The sequence below is a fragment of the Thalassophryne amazonica genome, chromosome 11, assembly GCF_902500255.1.
Source record: "Thalassophryne amazonica chromosome 11, fThaAma1.1, whole genome shotgun sequence".
In the NCBI taxonomy this organism is placed as follows: domain Eukaryota; kingdom Metazoa; phylum Chordata; class Actinopteri; order Batrachoidiformes; family Batrachoididae; genus Thalassophryne; species Thalassophryne amazonica.
The window spans coordinates 73,777,589-73,799,639 of record NC_047113.1 but is presented as its reverse complement, the minus strand read 5'-3'; the positions used below and the strand labels follow the sequence as shown (position 1 = coordinate 73,799,639).

General features: G+C 43.3%; 1 protein-coding gene across 3 annotated transcripts; it reads left to right on the top strand.

The window, feature by feature from the left end:
• The first annotated feature begins 741 nt into the window (after positions 1-741).
• Positions 742-5,267, top strand: il21 (interleukin 21). Of its 3 annotated transcripts, none has more exons than XM_034181438.1 (7): positions 742-860; positions 1,007-1,080; positions 1,183-1,224; positions 4,376-4,489; positions 4,591-4,629; positions 4,728-4,811; positions 4,916-5,267. In XM_034181438.1, the coding sequence occupies exons 2-7, from the start codon at positions 1,063-1,065 to the stop codon at positions 4,943-4,945; spliced, it is 327 nt and encodes a 108-aa protein (XP_034037329.1). In that variant the 5' UTR covers positions 742-860; positions 1,007-1,062; the 3' UTR covers positions 4,946-5,267. The 3 variants fall into 3 exon arrangements, with proteins under 3 accessions (XP_034037329.1, XP_034037328.1, XP_034037327.1); XM_034181437.1 differs by having other exon boundaries at positions 978-1,080; XM_034181436.1 differs by lacking the exon at positions 742-860 and having other exon boundaries at positions 913-1,080.
• The last annotated feature ends 16,784 nt before the right edge of the window (positions 5,268-22,051 follow it).

Genomic DNA, 22,051 nt, shown 5'->3' with positions numbered 1-22,051 from the left:
TTGGGAAGAGTTTAATTTTTATCTCAGGAACATTCACATCCGATGAAATCACAAAGATCTGAAACGGAAAGTGAGAATTCTGACTGCGGTCCTCCTCCGTGGGCTTACTCATTAGTGTGACGTGCATGTCTGCACGTCACACTAATACACCACCTCCAGGGTCAAAAGTGATCATCTCTCAACTATTCATAAAAAAAAAAAAAAATTCTTACGTCTGAGTTAAACGTGAGTCACTGGATACATTTTGTTGAACAACTGACAGTGTTTGCAGCTAATAAAATGTTTTCAAATGAACCTGTGCTCTTTATTTTCATGCCACCTCACAAACACCCTGGTGGGGTGATAACAACCAAACGCTGTCTTCAGGGTGAAGCTGCAGATTTCGGCTCCTTAAGTCCACTTGTGTCCAGCACTGAGGGGAAAAATGGCCACCTCTCCAGGCTTGCCATTCTGCAGTAACACACTTCAAAAGGATTTCCTGTTGTTGCTGTAAGCTCGTCATGTTTGCGTAGGCGGCCACAATGCTGTGAACACCTTCAGGTTGTAGATACCGCACCTACGACGAATACCTATGACATGGTACGGCTGCGGCCGACTGATTCAAAGTGAAAATGGGAAGTGCCGTCTTCCTGTTGCTTCCTCTCGCGTGCACTCAAGCAGGGTTACGTTCACATACACTTGAATCTGTCGGCCACATGCACGCGCACCTTGACGCCACTCATCTCGACGCTACTCTCGTCTCACGTAGTGGTGACTGCCAGTGGAAAAGAAAATTTCATTACTCACATACGCCAGTTTCTGCAGCTTTCCAACTGTGAACAAGTGGTTTTCCTGTGTCCTCAGGGATACCTATAAAAAAGGTAAGTGACACAACGCTCTGCATTTCCAGCAAATCTTCTCAAACGCATCCGTTGGTGACCTAAGCCGTTGAAAACTCAGACAATGAAGCTGTTGGGTCTGTGTCTTCTTGCAATCAGCTACTTCTGCTTTCTGGCCGATGTCACAGCAGAGAAAACTCTGGTTGAGAGAAAACTGGAAGAAATTCTGCTTCAGATCAACCGGATGAACCAAAGTCTGCAAGTAAGTCTATCAATATTCACTTTTTACAATTATGCCCATTTTTCTGGTTGCAGTTGTTAAAAAAAAAAAAAAAAAAATGCCTTTTTTGTGTCTATCTTGTAGCACAATGAGGTGTTGCTGAATACTCCGCCGCAGAACATCCAGGTATGTAAAACTAACTTGAGTAATGTTCATATGCCCGCCACAAATTAATATTTGTGGTTGCTTACTCATCACTGTTGCTCTCCCACTTACTGTAGTTACTAATTTTCATGTGCCAAGTGATTGACTGGTGTAGGAGGACATCAAATAATGTGTCAGCAAATAAGGGACCCCATAAAGAGCTGGAAAGCACATCAAAGATAGATAAATATTTTTAAACTTCCAAGTTCTCTAAGTGTGCGTCATTTATAAAATAATTGAAGGCAAAGCTGCAGACTGTTTGAAACTGCTGTATCCTGCGTTGGTCACTAATAGAAAACACTTTAAACTTATTTGTACCACTGAACTGATGCATTTAAAAATTAATAACTATAATGATAAAGTTTGTGAAAAGTAGTAGAATTTCTAATAAAACTAGTCAGTGTTGGAGAAAAACCAACACTTATAATAAATAAATAAATTGTACAATTTGTTTATAGGGAACAAATTTTTTTTTAAATTGCATTTGCATTTTTTTTTATTAAACTGTTTACACTATTTAACACTATTTAATTTTTATCCCTAAAGAAAAAAGTGCTTCACAGGACTGTGGATATTAGCTTTTTTTTCCTTTTTCTTTTGTTTTTGCACCTTTAAACCTTTGCGGAAATCAAAATATTAAAATATGCAATTGTTAGGACCATAGCAACTACACAACAGTACAATTCTGTGCACTTGACTCGAAACCAATGCAAACAAAGATCAAAAGCATTACTTGTAAATCCAGCTCAGGCTCCTTTCTTGTTACTCATTGTCAAAAAAAAAAAAGTTCTCACTGCTTCTGTTGCACTAAAGTGAAATGTGATGAGTAATCACACAGCGAGCAGACAAAACCAAGAGGCTTCCGATTGCATCAAGTTGCACTGTGGTGTGTCAGAAAACGTCTGAGGCAATCATTTGTTTGAAAAGAATGTCTGGACAATTATTGTCTCTCAAATGAGATCTTAGAGGGAGTGAAGCTACAGTAAAAAAATAAACATAATAATAAATAAAAATTTACGTTTCAAAATAAAATTTATATTTTGCAATTTATCAACAGTCTGCAAATTTGCAAAACTCATGACTTTGACGCCAAAGTCAGCTCGGTCGGAGTTTGTTCTCATGCTCAGTTCCTGTCCTGATGGATAATCCCCAAATACGCTGAAAACGTACGTTTCTTAGTTCAGGGAGATTGATGCTTCACACTTTGCTTTATGAGTAACAACCTGAATTTTCCCTTTGAAAAAAGGTTTCATATCATCCACACATTCATGAAACTCTCTGCAGGGAAACACTGAAGATTAAAAAAAAAGTACTTTTAGGAACAGAAACAGCTTCTATATTGTGGAAAGGCTGCAGTTTAGTTTCAGTTTAAGTAAACGCGTTATCTGATTGGAAAGTCAACCGTGGTGCTTACTTGGAAATGTTTTGTTTTGGCAGTGATGGGAAGAATCAGTGAACTAGATTTGTGGTTGTCAAAAGTATGTCGAATGTTAAAAATCAATTCAACAAGCTGATACCAACTTAAATAAGTTTACGCTAAAACTAATAAATTGTTTGCTGCAATTCTATTCTTAAGTTTTTTTTTTTTTTCCAAGATTTGTGGAGGCTGATTTCTTCATCTCAGATTTGCCAAACTTTATTTTCATGGAAGGTGAAGGGGGTTTAACAAAATTAATTAATAAAGCTAAAATTTGAGGTCCCGAAACAATTAATTTTCCTACGTCCTCTAGAAGGTTCAGTTTCTTGAAGGCTAAAATTGGACTTTGCTGTTCAAGTTGAAATATCTCAGTGACTGGACAGCTTCCTTTTTGCTCGATTTCAATCTGTGAGGAAGGAGCTCCAAAAAAAAAAAAAAAAGAAAAAAAAAAAAGTTTTGCAGTGTAGTTGAGGGCGCCACCTACAGTGGGCACTGCAAAACACAACTTTTTACTGAAGTGTCACATATATGGGGTGTTTGTGGACTGTGGTCTCAAAGGCCCAAAATAGCTTATGCATGATTAGCAAATCCAATACAATGCCACTTGCAATTAAGTTGGGATAATAAAATTAACACTATCGGTCAAAATATAAAATTCTGTATTTGGAGGGTGGTGGGGGAGGATCTCATGTTTAAATCACATTTGAAAAAACAAAGAAGGAATAAAGAGCTCTTTCGCCGTCAATGACTACCATATGGGTGATGCATTTAGGCCAAGTTTAACTTTTATCACAATGAACATATTGCTTGTAATATTAGCTGGAATGACAGCAATAATTGCGGATTATTTTCTTGAAATGTGCCCATCAATTAAGACAACAGCTGATGTTCCAGAAGACAGTAACATCTATTTTTGAATTACTCAACTAAAAGAGATGACTGCATAACTGTTGCATAATTGTGCAGTCTATTAGTAGACTGCCAGAAAAAAACCTTATTTTAATTTTTGATTTCATTCAAATCTGCTAAGGGCACTTTGCAACACTAAATTTGACATTTTGTCCAAACTCAGCATAGCCTATACTGTCTTCATCATCCCATAATAATTTCAAGTGATATGTCTTGCTCATAGAAACATATCATGCAACAACTAGTTTCTGATGTTGAGGACATAGTTCAGAAATGCCTTAAAATTCACTGCCACTTAAATTACATTTTTGCACCGCCCTCTACAGGCGGTGCGCTGAACTGCCTACTGAAATTTTGCAATTTTCCTGAACTCCTTCCATTGCAAATTCACATCCATTACATGAAACTGGACAGTCACTGGAATGGTGGGATATTTCAATTTCAAAAGGAAATTTTTTTGTCCTGTAGTTGTCCTATTTTGGGTCTTCTAACATCTCTAGTAAAACAAACAAACTAAAACAAAAAGCAAAAGCTAAGGTGATCACAGACTAATAGAATCTCACCTGAATCGTAAAGATAAACAAATAAATGAATGAAATGGCTACATTAGATCAACCGAACTTAAATGTGCCATATTACAAATTCTTTGAAATGCATTGTAAACTAAACATCCATCCATTCATTTTCCATACTGGAGCCTATCCCTAAACTAAACAGGTTTTAGCAAATAAATTAAAAGAATGGCATTTGTTATTTCAGACATATTAATCCCAAATGCTGTCATGCATCTTTTTAATTTGTTAACAGGACTGCTGCTGTGTCTCAGCTCTGCGCTGCTTCCACAAAAATCTGAAGTACCTGAATGTGGCTGAGAGACAGGTACACGTCAAACTGCAGAAGAGCCTGAAACATTCATTAACTGTAAGTAAGACGTGCACTGAAGAATTGTGCATTTGTTGCCGGGCAGCAGATCTCGGGCACAAGAGCTGTTTTCTCTAACGAATTTCTTTGATCGGTTTCAGGAGAGGGGTCTGGATTTTTGCAATCAGGGAAAAGCAGAGGTAAGAGAAGGTTCAATTCCTGTTACTTACATTTTTTTAAACAACAGAGACTTTTGTGGTCTCCTGAAACTGAGGTTTATTTTCTTGTGTCTCTTTAGTCCACAACCTGCCAAAACTGCACAACATATCCAAAAGCCAATTCCAAGGAATTTGTCATCAGACTGGAATCTCTCATTCAAAGGGTAAGGGTTATGGTCACAAATTTGTCAAATATCATTTTCATATCACCATTAAAAACATGGTTCTAGCTATGGCATGAATATTTAACGCCCTTCTTTCTCTCTAGGCCTTAACCAAAAGGAAAATGAAAATTTGAGAAGACAGGAATATGGAGTCGTGACAAAGGACTAAACGTAGACAAGACACTACTCTGAAGATGAGACAAAAGCAACATAATGTGGCCTTACACCTATTTAACTTATTTAATATTTATTCAGCCATTAGTGGTGAAACCACTTAAGCTTAGAAGAATGTACAGTACTCTCAGGAAAGCTGCTTTGCTGCCACCTAGTGGATTTTGTTTTACTTTTTATTATTATTAATGTATTCAAGCATTCATTGATAATTTGTAGTTCTCAAAGAATATAAAGTATGTAAAAGCATATATACAATGTATACTTTCTATCATTACATTAGTATTGCTGAAAAAAATTGTACAGCTGAGTATATAAAATATTATAAGTTTGTTTTGGTTGATATGTCATCAGCTGATCACCTGCAGATTAATGCAAGTTTGTAATTAAACACTTAAAAATGTATACATTTTGCTGATTTCTGAACAACTTTCTAACTGTGAAGCACAGTGGTGGATCGATCGTTCTTTGGGTTGAGTTGCAGCTACTGGCACAAAAACAATTAGTAGGTGAAAACTCAAACTATGAATACGGACACCCATAGCCGGACAGTCCTAAGAATCCTGACCTTGTGTGACCTGAAAAAAGCCAAAGTGAAGGTCATATAAAGCACATATAAATATCATAAAAATGGGCACATCAAGGTACCAATGTCAAGTTTCAGTAAATGCTGATTCATCACTTTTCCTTCAAATGCAAAGGTACATTTTGGATTCACGAACTACAACACAATTCAATAGCGAAGAAAGCCAAATTTGTGTGTGGCGGGAAAAAATTATCTACAAAATAGGTGTCCAACCCATTCCAACAATTTTATGTTAGTGAGAGAACTGACCCACCTTTCGTCAAAAAAGTGACAGCTGCCAATCAAAATCGGCCACGTCGCTAAGCCCCGCCCCCTCTATGACGTCATAGCCAATCAGAATCGATGACGTCACTATGTCCCGCCCCTAAGCCCCTCCCCTAGTCCCGCCTCCAAGCCCCGCCCCTTATGACGTCACAGCCAATCATAATCGATGACGTCATTATGCCCCGCCCCTAATCCCCGCCCCTGATCCCGCCTCCGAGCCCCCCGCCCCTTATGACGTCACATCCAATCAGAGTCGATGATGTCAGTATGTCCCGCCCCTAAGCCCCGCCCCCGGCTCCTCCCCTAGTTCCACCCCTGGCTCCTCCCCTAGCCCCACCCCCAAGCTCCTCCCCTAACCCCGGCCAAGCACCGCCTCCAAGCCATACCTCCCCTCCCACCCAGGGTCTAATATTTTAATGTCATTTTATTTCATGAATTAAAGAATGATTAAAAATACCTAGATCTTTTTAATGTATTAAAGAATTAACTAATTCTGAAATAATTAAACATAAATCACTGTCTATTATTTAATGCCCCTTTAATATCTTTAATTCTTAAATTATTACGTTCCTTTTCTGTTTTTTAATTCGTAAATTAAAGAAGGGGAACAAATACCCGTCTCTCTCGGCTGTAAGTCTTTGCAGCAAGACGGTCAAATACCCACGCATAGAGCCGCTCGCGGAAACATGACCCCACGGCTGTAAAACCTGTTGCAGACGCTGTGTCTGTGTGAGTGCGTGTGTGTGTGTGTGGCGGGACACCCGCTGAGCGGAGATGCTGCCCCGAGGTGATGAACCCGAAGAACAATAAACAATGCTCCTTATCACTCACGCCAGATGATGTTTTCTTTTAAGATATTAGCCGATCGATCATGGGGCGCGGGACACCCGCTGAGCGGAGATGCTGCCCCGAGCCCGAACAATAAACAATGCTCCTTATCACTTACGTCCCTGGGAACGAGTCAGCGAGCATTTCCACTACGACCGGTGAAGAGTGAAGATGCCTGGACCCCCAGCTATGGGTATAAAATAGAATAAATTTGCGGAAAAAAATCCTGGAAAACCATGTTGTTTAATTAAGTTTTCTTGTCTTCGAGCAGAGTGCGAAAACCGCATCAGCTTTCAGGGTAAGTGATTTAAGTAATCTGTTTTGATAGAAATGAGTGTTTTTAAATGATGCACGCCGTCTGAAACTGTTTTTTTTTTTTTTTTAGACAAAACCACGCAGACGGTCCAGAGCGCGTTCGGACCCGTCCTCGGTAATATATTTGAAATAGTACAGAATATCCGCTTGCGAGGGTGATGCTTTGTATTCATTTATTTATGTTAATTCTAGAAATCAAGTCAGAGCCCCCTGAAGAAGTTCGAAGGCTGGAAGCCCCGACTTCACCACGCAGATGTAAGTACAGCGATCGAGATTAAATCACGGTTAAAACTCTGGAATAACCCGATTTTTTCTGTCACAGCCCATGGAGAAGCGGGTCAGTGGGAGAGACCCGTAAAACGATCCGCGGATGTACACGGTAAGGAGTCGGAGTTTATGTATTTATTTATTTTAAATATTTAATAACTAACGATTTTCTCTTTTTTCAGCACGCGGTGGAGGGAGACCGTCTATTTTCCACCGACACGCAAGGCTCGAAGATATTCTGAGCTGGGATTAACCTCATCACGCAACTTTCTTGAAAATGTGTAGTCTGTTTTTATTTTTTTATTTTTTCTCTTATTCCGATGGAACGGGAGAATTCATTTGAAGAGGTATATTAACTGAATTTCTTGAGGTAGATTCTTCCTGCTACAGATTTTAAAAGATGGAAGGAGAGAATTCACATCGGGAAAATAACTTCGGACGTGTATTGGATTTAAACGCTTCAATAATCGACTCAGCGGGGAGCGCTCCTGGAGCAGATGGTCCATTACCCGAGGCGTTAAATTCGCCGCCTCAAAATAACATCGAGTCCGGAGAGAGACTTTTAAGCCGTGTTCGTTTAACACCGTTAAATGAGGCTCTTAACAATTTAGCTGCTGAACGAGAATCGGAAGAAATTAACCCCTACATCATTTCTGCGATTAACGCTATAAATTCGACGGTCCAGTCTGATACTGAAGAGCCCCCTGACCCCCCGCACACCTCACCTCCAGACGAGTCCGGTCCCGCGGCGTTGAACCAGGTACGTCTGACTCCGTTAAATAACGCCGTAAACCTCCTCGCGTGTGAAGTTAATCCTCACGTCCAATCCGCGGTGGATGAATTAAATCAAACGCCTAACGACGCTCGCGCCTTTTTCACCTTTAAGAAGTCCCTCCCCGCGCAATGCGCGCGGAGAAGAGATTTTAAACAGAGCTCGTTTAACCCCGATAAACGCGGCGATCTCTGTTTTGATGGAAGACGGAGATGATGCACGACCGGGACCCAGCCGACACTCTCCCATGACGGGTGGTGGGGCTGCTAACGTCATCAGGAGACCTGCTTTTAACAATATCGAAATCAGGCTGCCTCTCAATTTCCAGCGCGCCGACGAAATTCCCGACTACGCGGAATTTTACCGTAACGTCGTAGGGGCTCTTCATAACTCGGTCGAAAAGGCTTTAACACACGCCAGGGCCGGGGACTTTATCCAAATGGAGATTCGTGGGGACTCAGTCTACAACGAGGCCGCTTTGATCAGCTCATATAACGACGCTGGCGATGTGACGGGGCTTCCAAAATCTGTTAGAACGATTGATACAATCAAATTCCAACGTTTTAGCCGACGAGTCTCTGGAATTAGTGGTTCAAGTCATCCGCAACCAGAACGGCGCGGGGAAGCGCAGAATAGATGACCTCCTCCATCACGAGGTTCTGAGGAAAAAATCCAAATGCCTTAATATCGTGTATAATCCTGACAACAGTTTATGTTTCGCGATAAACCTCGTTCAGTTATTGAATCCTCATCTGAGTACGCACGAGGCGGAGCAGCGCGGACTGGCGTTACAAAATAGCGTCGGATTAACGGAAGCTACGCCGGTATCTTTAGAGCAGGTGGGAAAATTTGAAAACGCTCTGGGTTGTAAAATTGTGGTGTTTTTCAGAGCCGAAGGGGAGAGAAAGCTGACAAAATTCCAAACAGGAATACCGGCGCAGCAGAAAACTCTTTTCGTTTTTCTGTTAATAATCATTTTTACGGAATCATCGATTTAAAGAGATTTTTGGGAGTGAAATATGTATGTAAGTTTTGCTTTGAGGGGTACAATAACCACGCCTCCCATAATTGTCCGTCATATTGTAAAATTTGTGAATCCACGCAGTGTTATGAGAAAAATAACCCTGTATTCTGCAGCGAATGTAACAAGGAGTGTCGCTCTCCCACCTGTTACAGCCTGCATAAACAGCCGAAGTATCGTCCTTCCGCCGGTAAGTTCGTTAATGTGTGTGATAACAGAAAAAAATGCCCTCGATGTAAACGTGAGTATTACATAGCGTTTTCTAAAAACAGCGCTCCGCACGTGTGTAAGCAGAAGAGGTGTCATATATGCGGCGAGGCTCTCCAGGAGCCGAGCGAGGGTCACCTCTGCTATATGACCCCGCTCAAAGCTGAAGAGACGCATTCAGAGAAATATGTTTTTTATGATTTTGAAACGTATGTCGATAATAACGGGGAACACGTACCGTTTTACGTCAGCGCTGTAACAAAGACGGGTGATTTTTGGAGCGCATGGGGGACAGACTGCGTAGCCCGCTTCTTTAAACATTTAAAAACGAGAAAATTCAAAGAATACGTGTTCATCGCTCACAACTCAAAGGTTTTGACGGCTATTTGCTTCTAAAGTATTTAGTCCAGCAGGGCGTAACCCCCGCTGTGATTATGACCGGGAGTAAACTATTACTCATGACAGACGCCGCCTTTAAACAGAAATATATAGATTCGTTATCTTTCCTTACAATGCGCTTATCTCAGATGCCTAAAGCCCTGGGATCCGGCTGAAAGACGAAATCATCCGCAAAGGTTACTTTCCGCACCTGTTCAGTTCAGAAAAAAATCTGAACTATGTCGGTCCGTACCCTGACTCAGCGGCTTACGGGGTCGCAAATATGTCAGAGGGAGAAAGAGAGGAATTAACGCGTGGTACGTGCGGAAAAAAAAACGCAATTTTCGATTTTAAAGCCGAGGCCGTTATGTATTGTGATAACGACACAAAAATCTTGGCTGCAGCCTGCTCCAAATTTATGTCTGAATTCATCGCTGAAACACTCGTGGATCCTTTTACCTGCGTTACAATCGCCTCGGCGTGTATGAAAGTCTTCCAAACTAACTTTCTTGCTCCAAAAACGCTGGCGATCCCCTCCGCCGACAATTATAGAACGAGGCATAAAAAATATTCGGACGTGGCCGTGCAATGGTTAGAATGGGTTGCTGAGACGCAAAACATTATCATCGATCATGCTCTAAACAGGGGCGAGAAAAAAATAGGAGGTTATTATGTTGATGGGTATGCTCAGATTGACGGCCGGATAAAAGTGTGGGAGTTTCTCGGATGTTTTTACCACGGGTGTGCAAGGTGTTTTACACAGCATGAAATAAACCCTCTCACAAACACCTCATTTGGAGAGCTCCACGCAGCGTGTCAGAAAAAAATAGCCTTTCTGCGGGCTATGCCGGGCGTCACCCTCAACGTAATTTGGGAGCATCAATGGCTTGAAATGAGGCTGAGGGATGAGAGCGTTCAGTGTTTCCTCGCCCGCAGGGGGTTACCGCCGCCCCTCGAACCTCGCGACGCTTTATACGGCGGTCGGACTTGCGCGGCCCGTCTGAGGTACACGGCTGAGCAAGATGAGACGGTCTATTACGTCGACGTGACCTCGCTGTATCCTTACGTTAACGTAAATTTCACATATCCCCTCGGGGCATCCGGAAATTATCGAGAGAAATTTCAGAGACCCAGGACTTATTTCGGCTCATCAAAGCCATCGTGTACCCGCCCCAGGGGCTAAAATTCCCCGTCCTCCCACACAGAACTCCTCACGGTAAACTGGTGTTTACTCTGTGTCGCACCTGCGCTGATGAAAATAATCAAGCTGCAGCGTGCACACACAGTCAGCAGCAGAGAGCTCTGTCTGGGACTTGGACGACCCCGGAATTCCACAAAGCTCTGGATACAGGCTATGCTGTAGCTAAGATTTTTGAAGTCTGGCATTTTGAGGAAAAAAGTGATAAAATCTTTGAGGGGTACATAAACACCTTCTTAAAACACAAGCAGGAAGCCTCTGGTTTCCCTCCCGAATTTGATAAAGACTCCGAGAGCAGAGAAAAATACATCACGGACTACTGGCTGAATCAGAAGATTCGTTTAGACCCAGAAAAAAATCAGTCACAATCCGGCAAAACGACAGATGGCTAAGATCTGCCTCAACTCCTTCTGGGGGAAATTCGCCCAGAGGGCAAATCTGACGCAGACCGCGCTCGTTAAAATGCTGACGATCTGTTCAGGTATCTGTTTTCTGAAGAGTACGAGGTCACATATCTAACATTCCTCAGCAGTCAGGCGGCTATGGTTCAATGGAGGTACGGCCCGCGGCACGTCAGCCGACCGGGTAAAACCGTCAATATTTTCATCGCGGCGTTTACAACGGCGTACGCGCGTTTGACCTTGTACGGTTTTATGGAGGCTGTGGCAAATCCTGACAGGATTCTGTATTATGATACCGATAGCCTGATTTACGTTTGTAGGCGGGGTGAAACCCCGCTGCCTACCGGTAATTATCTGGGGCCTTCCTGGCCGGCGAATCGGTTAAAAGAAGGGATTCATCCGGCGAGCTGCTCCGGCCTTTTTTAAGCTTCTGAAGCTGCTCGCGGGCTTGCGGGTTTGATACGCACGCCACTGGGATGTTCCGCTCCTGTAAAATATTGAGGAACTTCACCCAGCCTGTAGGAGGGCTCGATTTCTTGAACGAGGATCCGAGATGTTTCATAAGATCTATGGCGTGAGACCCCCTCACGACTTTCCCCTTGTAAATAAATTCCCCCGACGGACTCCAGCGCGTATCACCCTTCGATAATTTCCTCATAATATATTCAGCGTTTCTACGCTCTCTGGAGGGGATATTCTTCAGGACCTCTGTGACAGTCTCATCCTCCTCCTCCTCCACCCCCTCCTCCTCAGGTTGCTTAGCGACGCGAGTCTCTTGCGGGGGTGAAATGCGTGATTCGAGTTCCCCCTGCTTGATCAGGGTTAAATAGCGCTGCAGCAGAGCCTCATACTTTTTAATTTTTTCATAAGGAGAGTGAGTACGTTCTTCCAGTATACCTCGCATTCGCGAGTCTAAATCATTTTCCGCCGTTTGTCTGATGTTATTTCCGCTCGGCGGAACGGAATGACCGAGTTGAAGCATCTGCTGTGGAGTGAGTAAAAACATCTTTTGCGCCGCTTTGAACGCCATTATCCTCTGGGTACTATTAGACTCGTTATAACGGGCAGGGCCGCGGCGAGCAGAGGCAGGAGAAAGCCGCCCGTCTGAATCAGCGCTCCCCGCTTCTTTTTATAACTGGTTTTTCTGTCGGCCAGAAGACGTAAAACTCTTTTTCGTTTTTTCAAGGCCCGGAATTGAGAGTCGCTCAAGGCGATATTCCCCTTTAATATATTCAAAGCGATCTCGGATAAAGTTTTCAGAAGCTCCGGCCTGCAGGTCTTCAGGCTGTAGTGACGCTCCCTCGCCCCGGCTCTGATTAGCGCTTTAAGAGCGGGGGCGTTCCTTTTTAAAAGAGAGCTCATATCCGTTTATCTTTCTGTAAATAAACTGTGGGCCACTCGTGCGGGAGTAATCCCGATCTCAGTCTGAACTGATCTGGACACTCCTGCGTGCAATCCAGTAATAAATACCCGTAAGGTACGCTCGTAGCATCATCAAGTGCCTCCAAAAAAAATTGTTTTCTGCCGGGAAACATTTGCTGAGCCAGAATGTTCATCTGTAACTTGTCTCTGGGATTTTTAAACAGCACCATATAATTACAATTCAACTGATGGTTCGACTGTATTTCCCTTTATGAAACACGTTCTGTGTGATCATGATGACGCTCATATTCCGGTGATGTCTGTACTGGGTGAAAATTCTTACAACTTCAGGATGATCCGTTGCTTGAAAGATGAGATCGTCCAAAATAACCAGATGGCTCTGACCTTCAGGGAAAAGGCTGTCGTCCAGAAATGAGTCAGGGAGTCCTCTTACAAATTTAATATTTTTATTCTTCAGTTCAGAATACAGAGGTTGTTCAGACGTATACAGCCATACAATGTTGTCAGGCACATATCTCATAGCGTGGCTACAATTTTCCAGCAATGTTTTCACAAACACAGTCTTTCCCGAACCACTCGGTCCAACGATGAGACAGGAGAATGGGAGCTGAAGTCTGGGGTCAATCTCCACCGTATTTCCAGAGTGAGACATGTTTCAAAATCCGAACGGTTCGGTTTCCCCGTCCTTTAAAAGACGCCGCTTGTCATACACCACCCTGAAGGATTTTTGAAATGACACGTTTGTCAAACTGAAACTGCTTTTATGACGTTTAATTCCCTGCTGCGGCGTTATGATAGATGCAGCGAGGGCGGGATCTTTTATATAACCCTCGACCAGATCTTTGACGCTGTCAAAGTTTATTTTCTGACAGCTTTCGTGGGTTTGAGTGATCCCCTTCACACGCATGACCGTTTTACCTCGTGCGGTTTTATATGCGTAACTTTTAGGTCCCGCCGCTGCAAACTCTGTGATGACGTCGCCGTTCAACTCGTCGGTGAGCTGCCCCAGATAATTACCGGTAGGCAGCGGGGTTTCACCCCGCCTACAAACGTAAATCAGGCTATCGGTATCATAATACAGAATCCTGTCAGGATTTGCCACAGCCTCCATAAAACCGTACAAGGTCAAACGCGCGTACGCCGTTGTAAACGCCGCGATGAAAATATTGACGGTTTTACCCGGTCGGCTGACGTGCCGCGGGCCGTACCTCCATTGAACCATAGCCGCCTGACTGCTGAGGAATGTTAGATATGTGACCTCGTACTCTTCAGAAAACAGATACCTGAACAGATCGTCAGCATTTTTAACGAGCGCGGTCTGCGTCAGATTTGCCCTCTGGGCGAATTTCCCCCAGGAGTTGAGGCAGATCTTAGCCATCTGTCGTTTTGCCGGATTGTGACTGATTTTTTCTGGGTCTAAACGAATCTTCTGATTCAGCCAGTAGTCCGTGATGTATTTTTCTCTGCTCTCGGAGTCTTTATCAAATTCGGGAGGGAAACCAGAGGCTTCCTGCTTGTGTTTTAAGAAGGTGTTTATGTACCCCTCAAAGATTTTATCACTTTTTTCCTCAAAATGCCAGACTTCAAAAATCTTAGCTACAGCATAGCCTGTATCCAGAGCTTTGTGGAATTCCGGGGTCGTCCAAGTCCCAGACAGAGCTCTCTGCTGCTGACTGTGTGTGCACGCTGCAGCTTGATTATTTTCATCAGCGCAGGTGCGACACAGAGTAAACACCAGTTTACCGTGAGGAGTTCTGTGTGGGAGGACGGGGAATTTTAGCCCCTGGGGCGGGTACACGATGGCTTTGATGAGCCCGAAATAAGTCCTGGGGTCTCTGAAATTTCTCTCGATAATTTCCGGATGCCCCGTGGGATATGTGAAATTTACGTTAACGTAAGGATACAGCGAGGTCACGTCGACGTAATAGACCGTCTCATCTTGCTCAGCCGTGTACCTCAGACGGGCCGCGCAAGTCCGACCGCCGTATAAAGCGTCGCGAGGTTCGAGGGGCGGCGGTAACCCCCTGCGGGCGAGGAAACACTGAACGCTCTCATCCCTCAGCCTCATTTCAAGCCATTGATGCTCCCAAATTACGTTGAGGGTGACGCCCGGCATAGCCCGCAGAAAGGCTATTTTTTTCTGACACGCTGCGTGGAGCTCTCCAAATGAGGTGTTTGTGAGAGGGTTTATTTCATGCTGTGTAAAACACCTTGCACACCCGTGGTAAAAACATCCGAGAAACTCCCACACTTTTATCCGGCCGTCAATCTGAGCATACCCATCAACATAATAACCTCCTATTTTTTTCTCGCCCCTGTTTAGAGCATGATCGATGATAATGTTTTGCGTCTCAGCAACCCATTCTAACCATTGCACGGCCACGTCCGAATATTTTTTATGCCTCGTTCTATAATTGTCGGCGGAGGGGATCGCCAGCGTTTTTGGAGCAAGAAAGTTAGTTTGGAAGACTTTCATACACGCCGAGGCGATTGTAACGCAGGTAAAAGGATCCACGAGTGTTTCAGCGATGAATTCAGACATAAATTTGGAGCAGGCTGCAGCCAAGATTTTTGTGTCGTTATCACAATACATAACGGCCTCGGCTTTAAAATCGAAAATTGCGTTTTTTTTCCGCACGTACCATGCGTTAAATTCCTCTCTTTCTCCCTCTGACATATTTGCGACCCCGTAAGCCGCTGAGTCAGGGTACGGACCGACATAGTTCAGATTTTTTTCTGAACTGAACAGGTGCGGAAAGTAACCTTTGCGGATGATTTCGTCTTTCAGCCGGATCCCCAGGGCTTTAGGCATCTGAGATAAGCGCATTGTAAGGAAAGATAACGAATCTATATATTTCTGTTTAAAGGCGGCGTCTGTCATGAGTAATAGTTTACTCCCGGTCATAATCACAGCGGGGGTTACGCCCTGCTGGACTAAATACTTTAGAAGCAAATAGCCGTCAAAACCTTTTGAGTTGTGAGCGATGAACACGTATTCTTTGAATTTTCTCGTTCTAAAATGTTTAAAGAAGCGGGCTACGCAGTCTGTCCCCCATGCGCTCCAAAAATCACCCGTCTTTGTTACAGCGCTGACGTAAAACGGTACGTGTTCCCCGTTATTATCGACATACGTTCCTCAGAACCTCGTGATGGAGGAGGTCATCTATTCTGCGCTTCCCCGCGCCGTTCTGGTTGCGGATGACTTGAACCACTAATTCCAGAGACTCGTCGGCTAAAACGTTGGAATTTGATTGTATCAATCGTTCTAACAGATTTTGGAAGCCCGTCACATCGCCAGCGTCGTTATATGAGCTGATCAAAGCGGCCTCGTTGTAGACTGAGTCCCCACGAATCTCCATTTGGATAAAGTCCCCGGCCCTGGCGTGTGTTAAAGCCTTTTCGACCGAGTTATGAAGAGCCCCTACGACGTTACGGTAAAATTCCGCGTAGTCGGGAATTTCGTCGGCGCGCTGGAAATTGAGAGGCAGCCTGATTTCGATATTGTTAAAAGCAGGTCTCCTGATGACGTTAGCAGCCCCACCACCCGTCATGGGAGAGTGTCGGCTGGGTCCCGGTCGTGCATCATCTCCGTCTTCCATCAAAACAGAGATCGCCGCGTTTATCGGGGTTAAACGAGCTCTGTTTAAAATCTCTTCTCCGCGCGCATTGCGCGGGGAGGGACTTCTTAAAGGTGAAAAAGCGCGAGCGTCGTTAGGCGTTTGATTTAATTCATCCACCGCGGATTGGACGTGAGGATTAACTTCACACGCGAGGAGGTTTACGGCGTTATTTAACGGAGTCAGACGTACCTGGTTCAACGCCGCGGGACCGGACTCGTCTGGAGGTGAGGTGTGCGGGGGGTCAGGGGGCTCTTCAGTATCAGACTGGACCGTCGAATTTATAGCGTTAATCGCAGAAATGATGTAGGGGTTAATTTCTTCCGATTCTCGTTCAGCAGCTAAATTGTTAAGAGCCTCATTTAACGGTGTTAAACGAACACGGCTTAAAAGTCTCTCTCCGGACTCGATGTTATTTTGAGGCGGCGAATTTAACGCCTCGGGTAATGGACCATCTGCTCCAGGAGCGCTCCCCGCTGAGTCGATTATTGAAGCGTTTAAATCCAATACACGTCCGAAGTTATTTTCCCGATGTGAATTCTCTCCTTCCATCTTTTAAAATCTGTAGCAGGAAGAATCTACCTCAAGAAATTCAGTTAATATACCTCTTCAAATGAATTCTCCCGTTCCATCGGAATAAGAGAAAAAATAAAAAAATAAAAACAGACTACACATTTTCAAGAAAGTTGCGTGATGAGGTTAATCCCAGCTCAGAATATCTTCGAGCCTTGCGTGTCGGTGGAAAATAGACGGTCTCCCTCCACCGCGTGCTGAAAAAAGAGAAAATCGTTAGTTATTAAATATTTAAAATAAATAAATACATAAACTCCGACTCCTTACCGTGTACATCCGCGGATCGTTTTACGGGTCTCTCCCACTGACCCGCTTCTCCATGGGCTGTGACAGAAAAAATCGGGTTATTCCAGAGTTTTAACCGTGATTTAATCTCGATCGCTGTACTTACATCTGCGTGGTGAAGTCGGGGCTTCCAGCCTTCGAACTTCTTCAGGGGGCTCTGACTTGATTTCTAGAATTAACATAAATAAATGAATACAAAGCATCACCCTCGCAAGCGGATATTCTGTACTATTTCAAATATATTACCGAGGACGGTAAAAAAAAACAGTTTCAGACGGCGTGCATCATTTAAAAACACTCATTTCTATCAAAACAGATTACTTAAATCACTTACCCTGAAAGCTGATGCGGTTTTCGCACTCTGCTCGAAGACAAGAAAACTTAATTAAACAACATGGTTTTCCAGGATTTTTTCCGCAAATTTATTCTATTTTATACCCATAGCTGGGGGTCCAGGCATCTTCACTCTTCACCGGTCGTAGTGGAAATGCTCGCTGACTCGTTCCCAGGGACGTAAGTGATAAGGAGCATTGTTTATTGTTCGGGCTCGGGGCAGCATCTCCGCTCAGCGGGTGTCCCGCGCCCCATGATCGATCGGCTAATATCTTAAAAGAAAACATCATCTGGCGTGAGTGATAAGGAGCATTGTTTATTGTTCTTCGGGTTCATCACCTCGGGGCAGCATCTCCGCTCAGCGGGTGTCCCGCCACACACACACACACACACACACGCACTCACACAGACACAGCGTCTGCAACAGGTTTTACAGCCGTGGGGTCATGTTTCCGCGAGCGGCTCTATGCGTGGGTATTTGACCGTCTTGCTGCAAAGACTTACAGCCGAGAGAGACGGGTATTTGTTCCCCTTCTTTAATTTACGAATTAAAAAACAGAAAAGGAAACGTAATAATTTAAGAATTAAAGATATTAAAGGGGCATTAAATAATAGACAGTGATTTATGTTTAATTATTTCAGAATTAGTTAATTCTTTAATACATTAAAAAGATCTAGGTATTTTTAATCATTCTTTAATTCATGAAATAAAATGACATTAAAATATTAGACCCTGGGTGGGAGGGGAGGTATGGCTTGGAGGCGGTGCTTGGCCGGGGTTAGGGGAGGAGCTTGGGGGTGGGGCTAGGGGAGGAGCCAGGGGCGGAACTAGGGGAGGAGCCGGGGGCAGGGCTTAGGGGCGGGACATACTGACGTCATCGACTCTGATTGGATGTGACGTCATAAGGGGCGGGGGGCTCGGAGGCGGGATCAGGGGCGGGGCTTAGGGGCGGGGCATAATGACGTCATCGATTATGATTGGCTGTGACGTCATAAGGGGCGGGGCTTGGAGGCGGGACTAGGGGAGGGGCTTAGGGGCGGGACATAGTGACGTCATCGATTCTGATTGGCTATGACGTCATAGAGGGGGCGGGGCTTAGTGACGTGGCCGATTTTGATTGGCAGCTGTCACTTTTTTGACGAAAGGTGGGTCAGTTTTCTCTCTTATGTTGCATATTTAAATTGATTCCTGTGGCATCCACTGTATCGTACAGTGCACAAACTCATGATCTTGCTTTGTTGTGCAAAAATAAAGTGAAAAATACACAAAGTTTGTCAGTTAAGAGAAAGTCTCCAACTGTCCAATGTTGTGTTTTATAGTCCCCGACCCAAAGACGTTGAACTTACATGGAGCGGAGAAAAGCAGGTGCACTGGTGGCTGAAGGGTTTAAATGTCCACCAGATTAAATGAATTATTTGCATTTAAATTCAGTTTATTTACACAGTGCCAAATACTAAGGTCAACTCATGACCAAGCATATTGATGAAAGTGAGTAGCAGAACTAAGTCCTTTTCAGGCCTTGAGGCCCACTGAGGTATCCAGGTGCTTATCCCTGGATACTGTAGCGTGAACCAGATGAGTCCATGACTCCCATTGACTCCATGCCGGTCCATCACAGGTGGTTTGCATTGTCCCCAACTTAGATTCCTGAGCTGGGTTACTGTGTCTCTCTATCTATCCTTCTCTCTCCAACTCATTTCTTGTCTTATCTTTCACTGTATTATCAGTAATTAAGTAAATAAAGGCCAAAAAAAAAAAAAAAAAAACAGTAATGCCAACACACTACTCGTACTACTACTTTTCCGGTCACATCGGACAAAACCAGTCCAGTCCGATGCATTTTCATTAAAAACGCTTCCAGCAGAGTAGTGTGGAGGTGCCCGGTAATAGAGGTTTGAAATGAAGTTCGGCACTGATATGCGCTGATTTGAGGAAAGTGGGAACCATATTTCCTTGATGACAAGACCGGCATTTATTTTTTGTTTCAAACTGTACTCAGAACCTAAATGAGGCAGGCCATAATTCAAGGCCGGTGATTATGAACCACAAAAGGCTGTTATCTGTCACTTTTCCAGTTTCACTACTTCCTCTCCCATGATATTTAAAAATTTTTTTGCAGTGTGCACGCTAATTTCATTTCGATCATGGATCAAATATGTTTGGCAGAAACATCCACAAATATAGCCAACTTCACAACATGAAGTAGGGAAAAAAAAAAAAAAACACTCAAATGGCAATTCATGGAGGGAAATTACATGTACCATACCGTTGGTTTGGAGGGTGATAATTGTATAAAGAAGTGGAGCTCGTTGGGGGACAAATTAATCCAGAAAATCCTGTGACAAATTGCATAAAGACGTGAAAGGGAACTTTAAAAGGAACCCCGACTATAACATCAAATTTGTCAAAAAATTGAAACACTGACATCTGCTATTATAATATATAGTTAGACGTGCATAAACAAGTCTTGAATGATATAAAATAGCATTTATTTATCACGTATTTAAATACAACGCGGCTGCCATGTTTTTGCCTGCGCAATGCATTCTGGGGGTGATGACGTGGAAAGGTTTCTGAAATCTTTCATGCAAGCGAAAACAGTGTTAAAGCTAGTTCTTCTACCGAGATAAAATTCCACATTGCGCAGCTTTTGGATGCAATTTTCAGTCTAAGGGCAACAAAGAAAGCGAGGTAAGCCTTCATTGCTTTCCAAAAGAAAGAAAGTTAAGGAAAAAGTGGGAGGATGCTTGTGGAAGAGTGCAGTTGCCGAAAGACCCGCGGCTGTGCTCACGTCACTTCAACGCGGATGCATTTGAGGCTTTTCATTGACCTCAGGTAATGAGGGAGCTTGTTGGTGTTTCTGGATACAAACGACGTCTTAAACCAGATGCAGTGCCCGTCATATTTCCCCACAAGAAGAAAAAGCTGAAAATCTGTGACCATGTCAGAAAGTGGACTGTGCCTTCATTGCAGCACCTTTTCATGCAAACAATTACACAGAGCAAATCTTGTCACTCTCACAGAAGGTAAAGTTTGGCTTTGTCATTTCTGTCTATAGACAGCTGATGTGCCATAAAACCATAGTCTGTAACAACACATTATAGACAGACACTATGTCCCTGCTGAGGTTGAGTACTTTTTAACTGACATGCATTATAAGCAAGTCGTTAGCTTTTCAGTTGTCAGAGAATCAAATTCTGATTTATTTATTTATTTTACTTTTTAAGAAAGCATTGGGATGAAGCATTTTTCTGCCAGGAAAAAAATGTCATATGGACACAGGGCCTTATGGGTGAAAAATTTTGTTGTTTTTTTTTTTTGGTTGGGTCTTAAAATTTTGTGTGCAGCACTTTGCAGATTTTTTTTCTACTTGAAAGTACTGTATAAAGAAACTGATTTATTATTATCATCAAATATTCCTCAACACTTCAAAGAGATTTGTCCACTAACTCTATTGCCCACCCTGACCAGCTGTAGGCACCATAATGGTAGCTGTTTAAGCAACAAGATACTACAGTACCTACAACCATAGTTTCTGTTATTTGTTCTTAAAAAATATATATATCAAATTAATGACAAATACATTGGTCTTATGTGCCACACTAAGAAATACTGTGAATGGATGAGCAAAAACATGAGGTAAGTGTTTCACAGTCACGTACACCTTTTTACTTCACATTAAACAGGTGCATGTGTGGTGACAAAGTTACCACAATAAAATACCTCACAAAAACAACTGGCAATGAGACAATCCACATAACATCACCATCACAACAACCTGACATGTAAACTCGCTGTTCAAGCAGGTGTCCTCGGTGCAAACACCATGACTGCGGACTTCCCAGATGACAAAGGGGATTTCAGCAATACAAATAAACAGCGTATGACACAGCTGCAAAATGTCGTTCATGATACACTGACCTATGAGCTGACTGTAAGACATCAATGTGTCACAACAAAAGAAAAGGAGAGAATGTCAAGGAGCAAAGGGACATCAAGTGTCACATCAAAACAAAAGGAGAGAATGTCAAGGAGCAAAAAGACAGCGTCCCTGGCCCTCATTTATCCAGCTCTGTGCAAAACCACGACGAAAGCTTTGTGCACACAAAGGCAGAAATGTGCATCATTTCCCCTACAGTTACAAAGAGTTCTCCTCAACAACTGTCACTTCACACTCTGGCCTAAACTGTCCCAAAGCCTACTGGAGGTCACATGCTAAAAAGAGAACTGCATCATCTGCAAAACATTCAATGCTGAAACCTTCACAATGATCACTTTACAAACCTCAACTGTACCCTGACGACTACCAACAGTTATTCCGAAATTTTCACTTCATAACATACCAACAACTTTAGGATTTTATGTTTGAAGTTGCTTTATAGTTTTATTCAATCTTTAAGTAACTGTCACCAGTTCAATAGGTGACTGGAGTTCAGGTTAGCTATACTGTCAAGTTGCAGAAATGATGTTATTTCACAGCAAAAACTGATCCACTCACCAACTCAATATCCGGAGGTATTGTTAAACTACGTCCTAGACAGATAGACCTTGAGGCCCGTTGGTGCCATTGCTCATCTCCAGATTCTGCAGCACGAAGTGGATCAGAGTTTAGAACTTCCCCAAGGTTGAGACACCAGTCC

Excerpts from the sequence above, each read along its gene's own strand:
- il21 (XM_034181436.1), top strand. The coding sequence starts at position 943 with ATGAAGCTGTTGGGTCTGTGTCTTCTTGCAATCAGCTACTTCTGCTTT. Across the intron at positions 1,081-1,182 it reads GGATGAACCAAAGTCTGCAA|CACAATGAGGTGTTGCTGAA; the intron begins GTAAGTCTATCA and ends TCTATCTTGTAG. Across the intron at positions 1,225-4,375 it reads CTCCGCCGCAGAACATCCAG|GACTGCTGCTGTGTCTCAGC; the intron begins GTATGTAAAACT and ends ATTTGTTAACAG.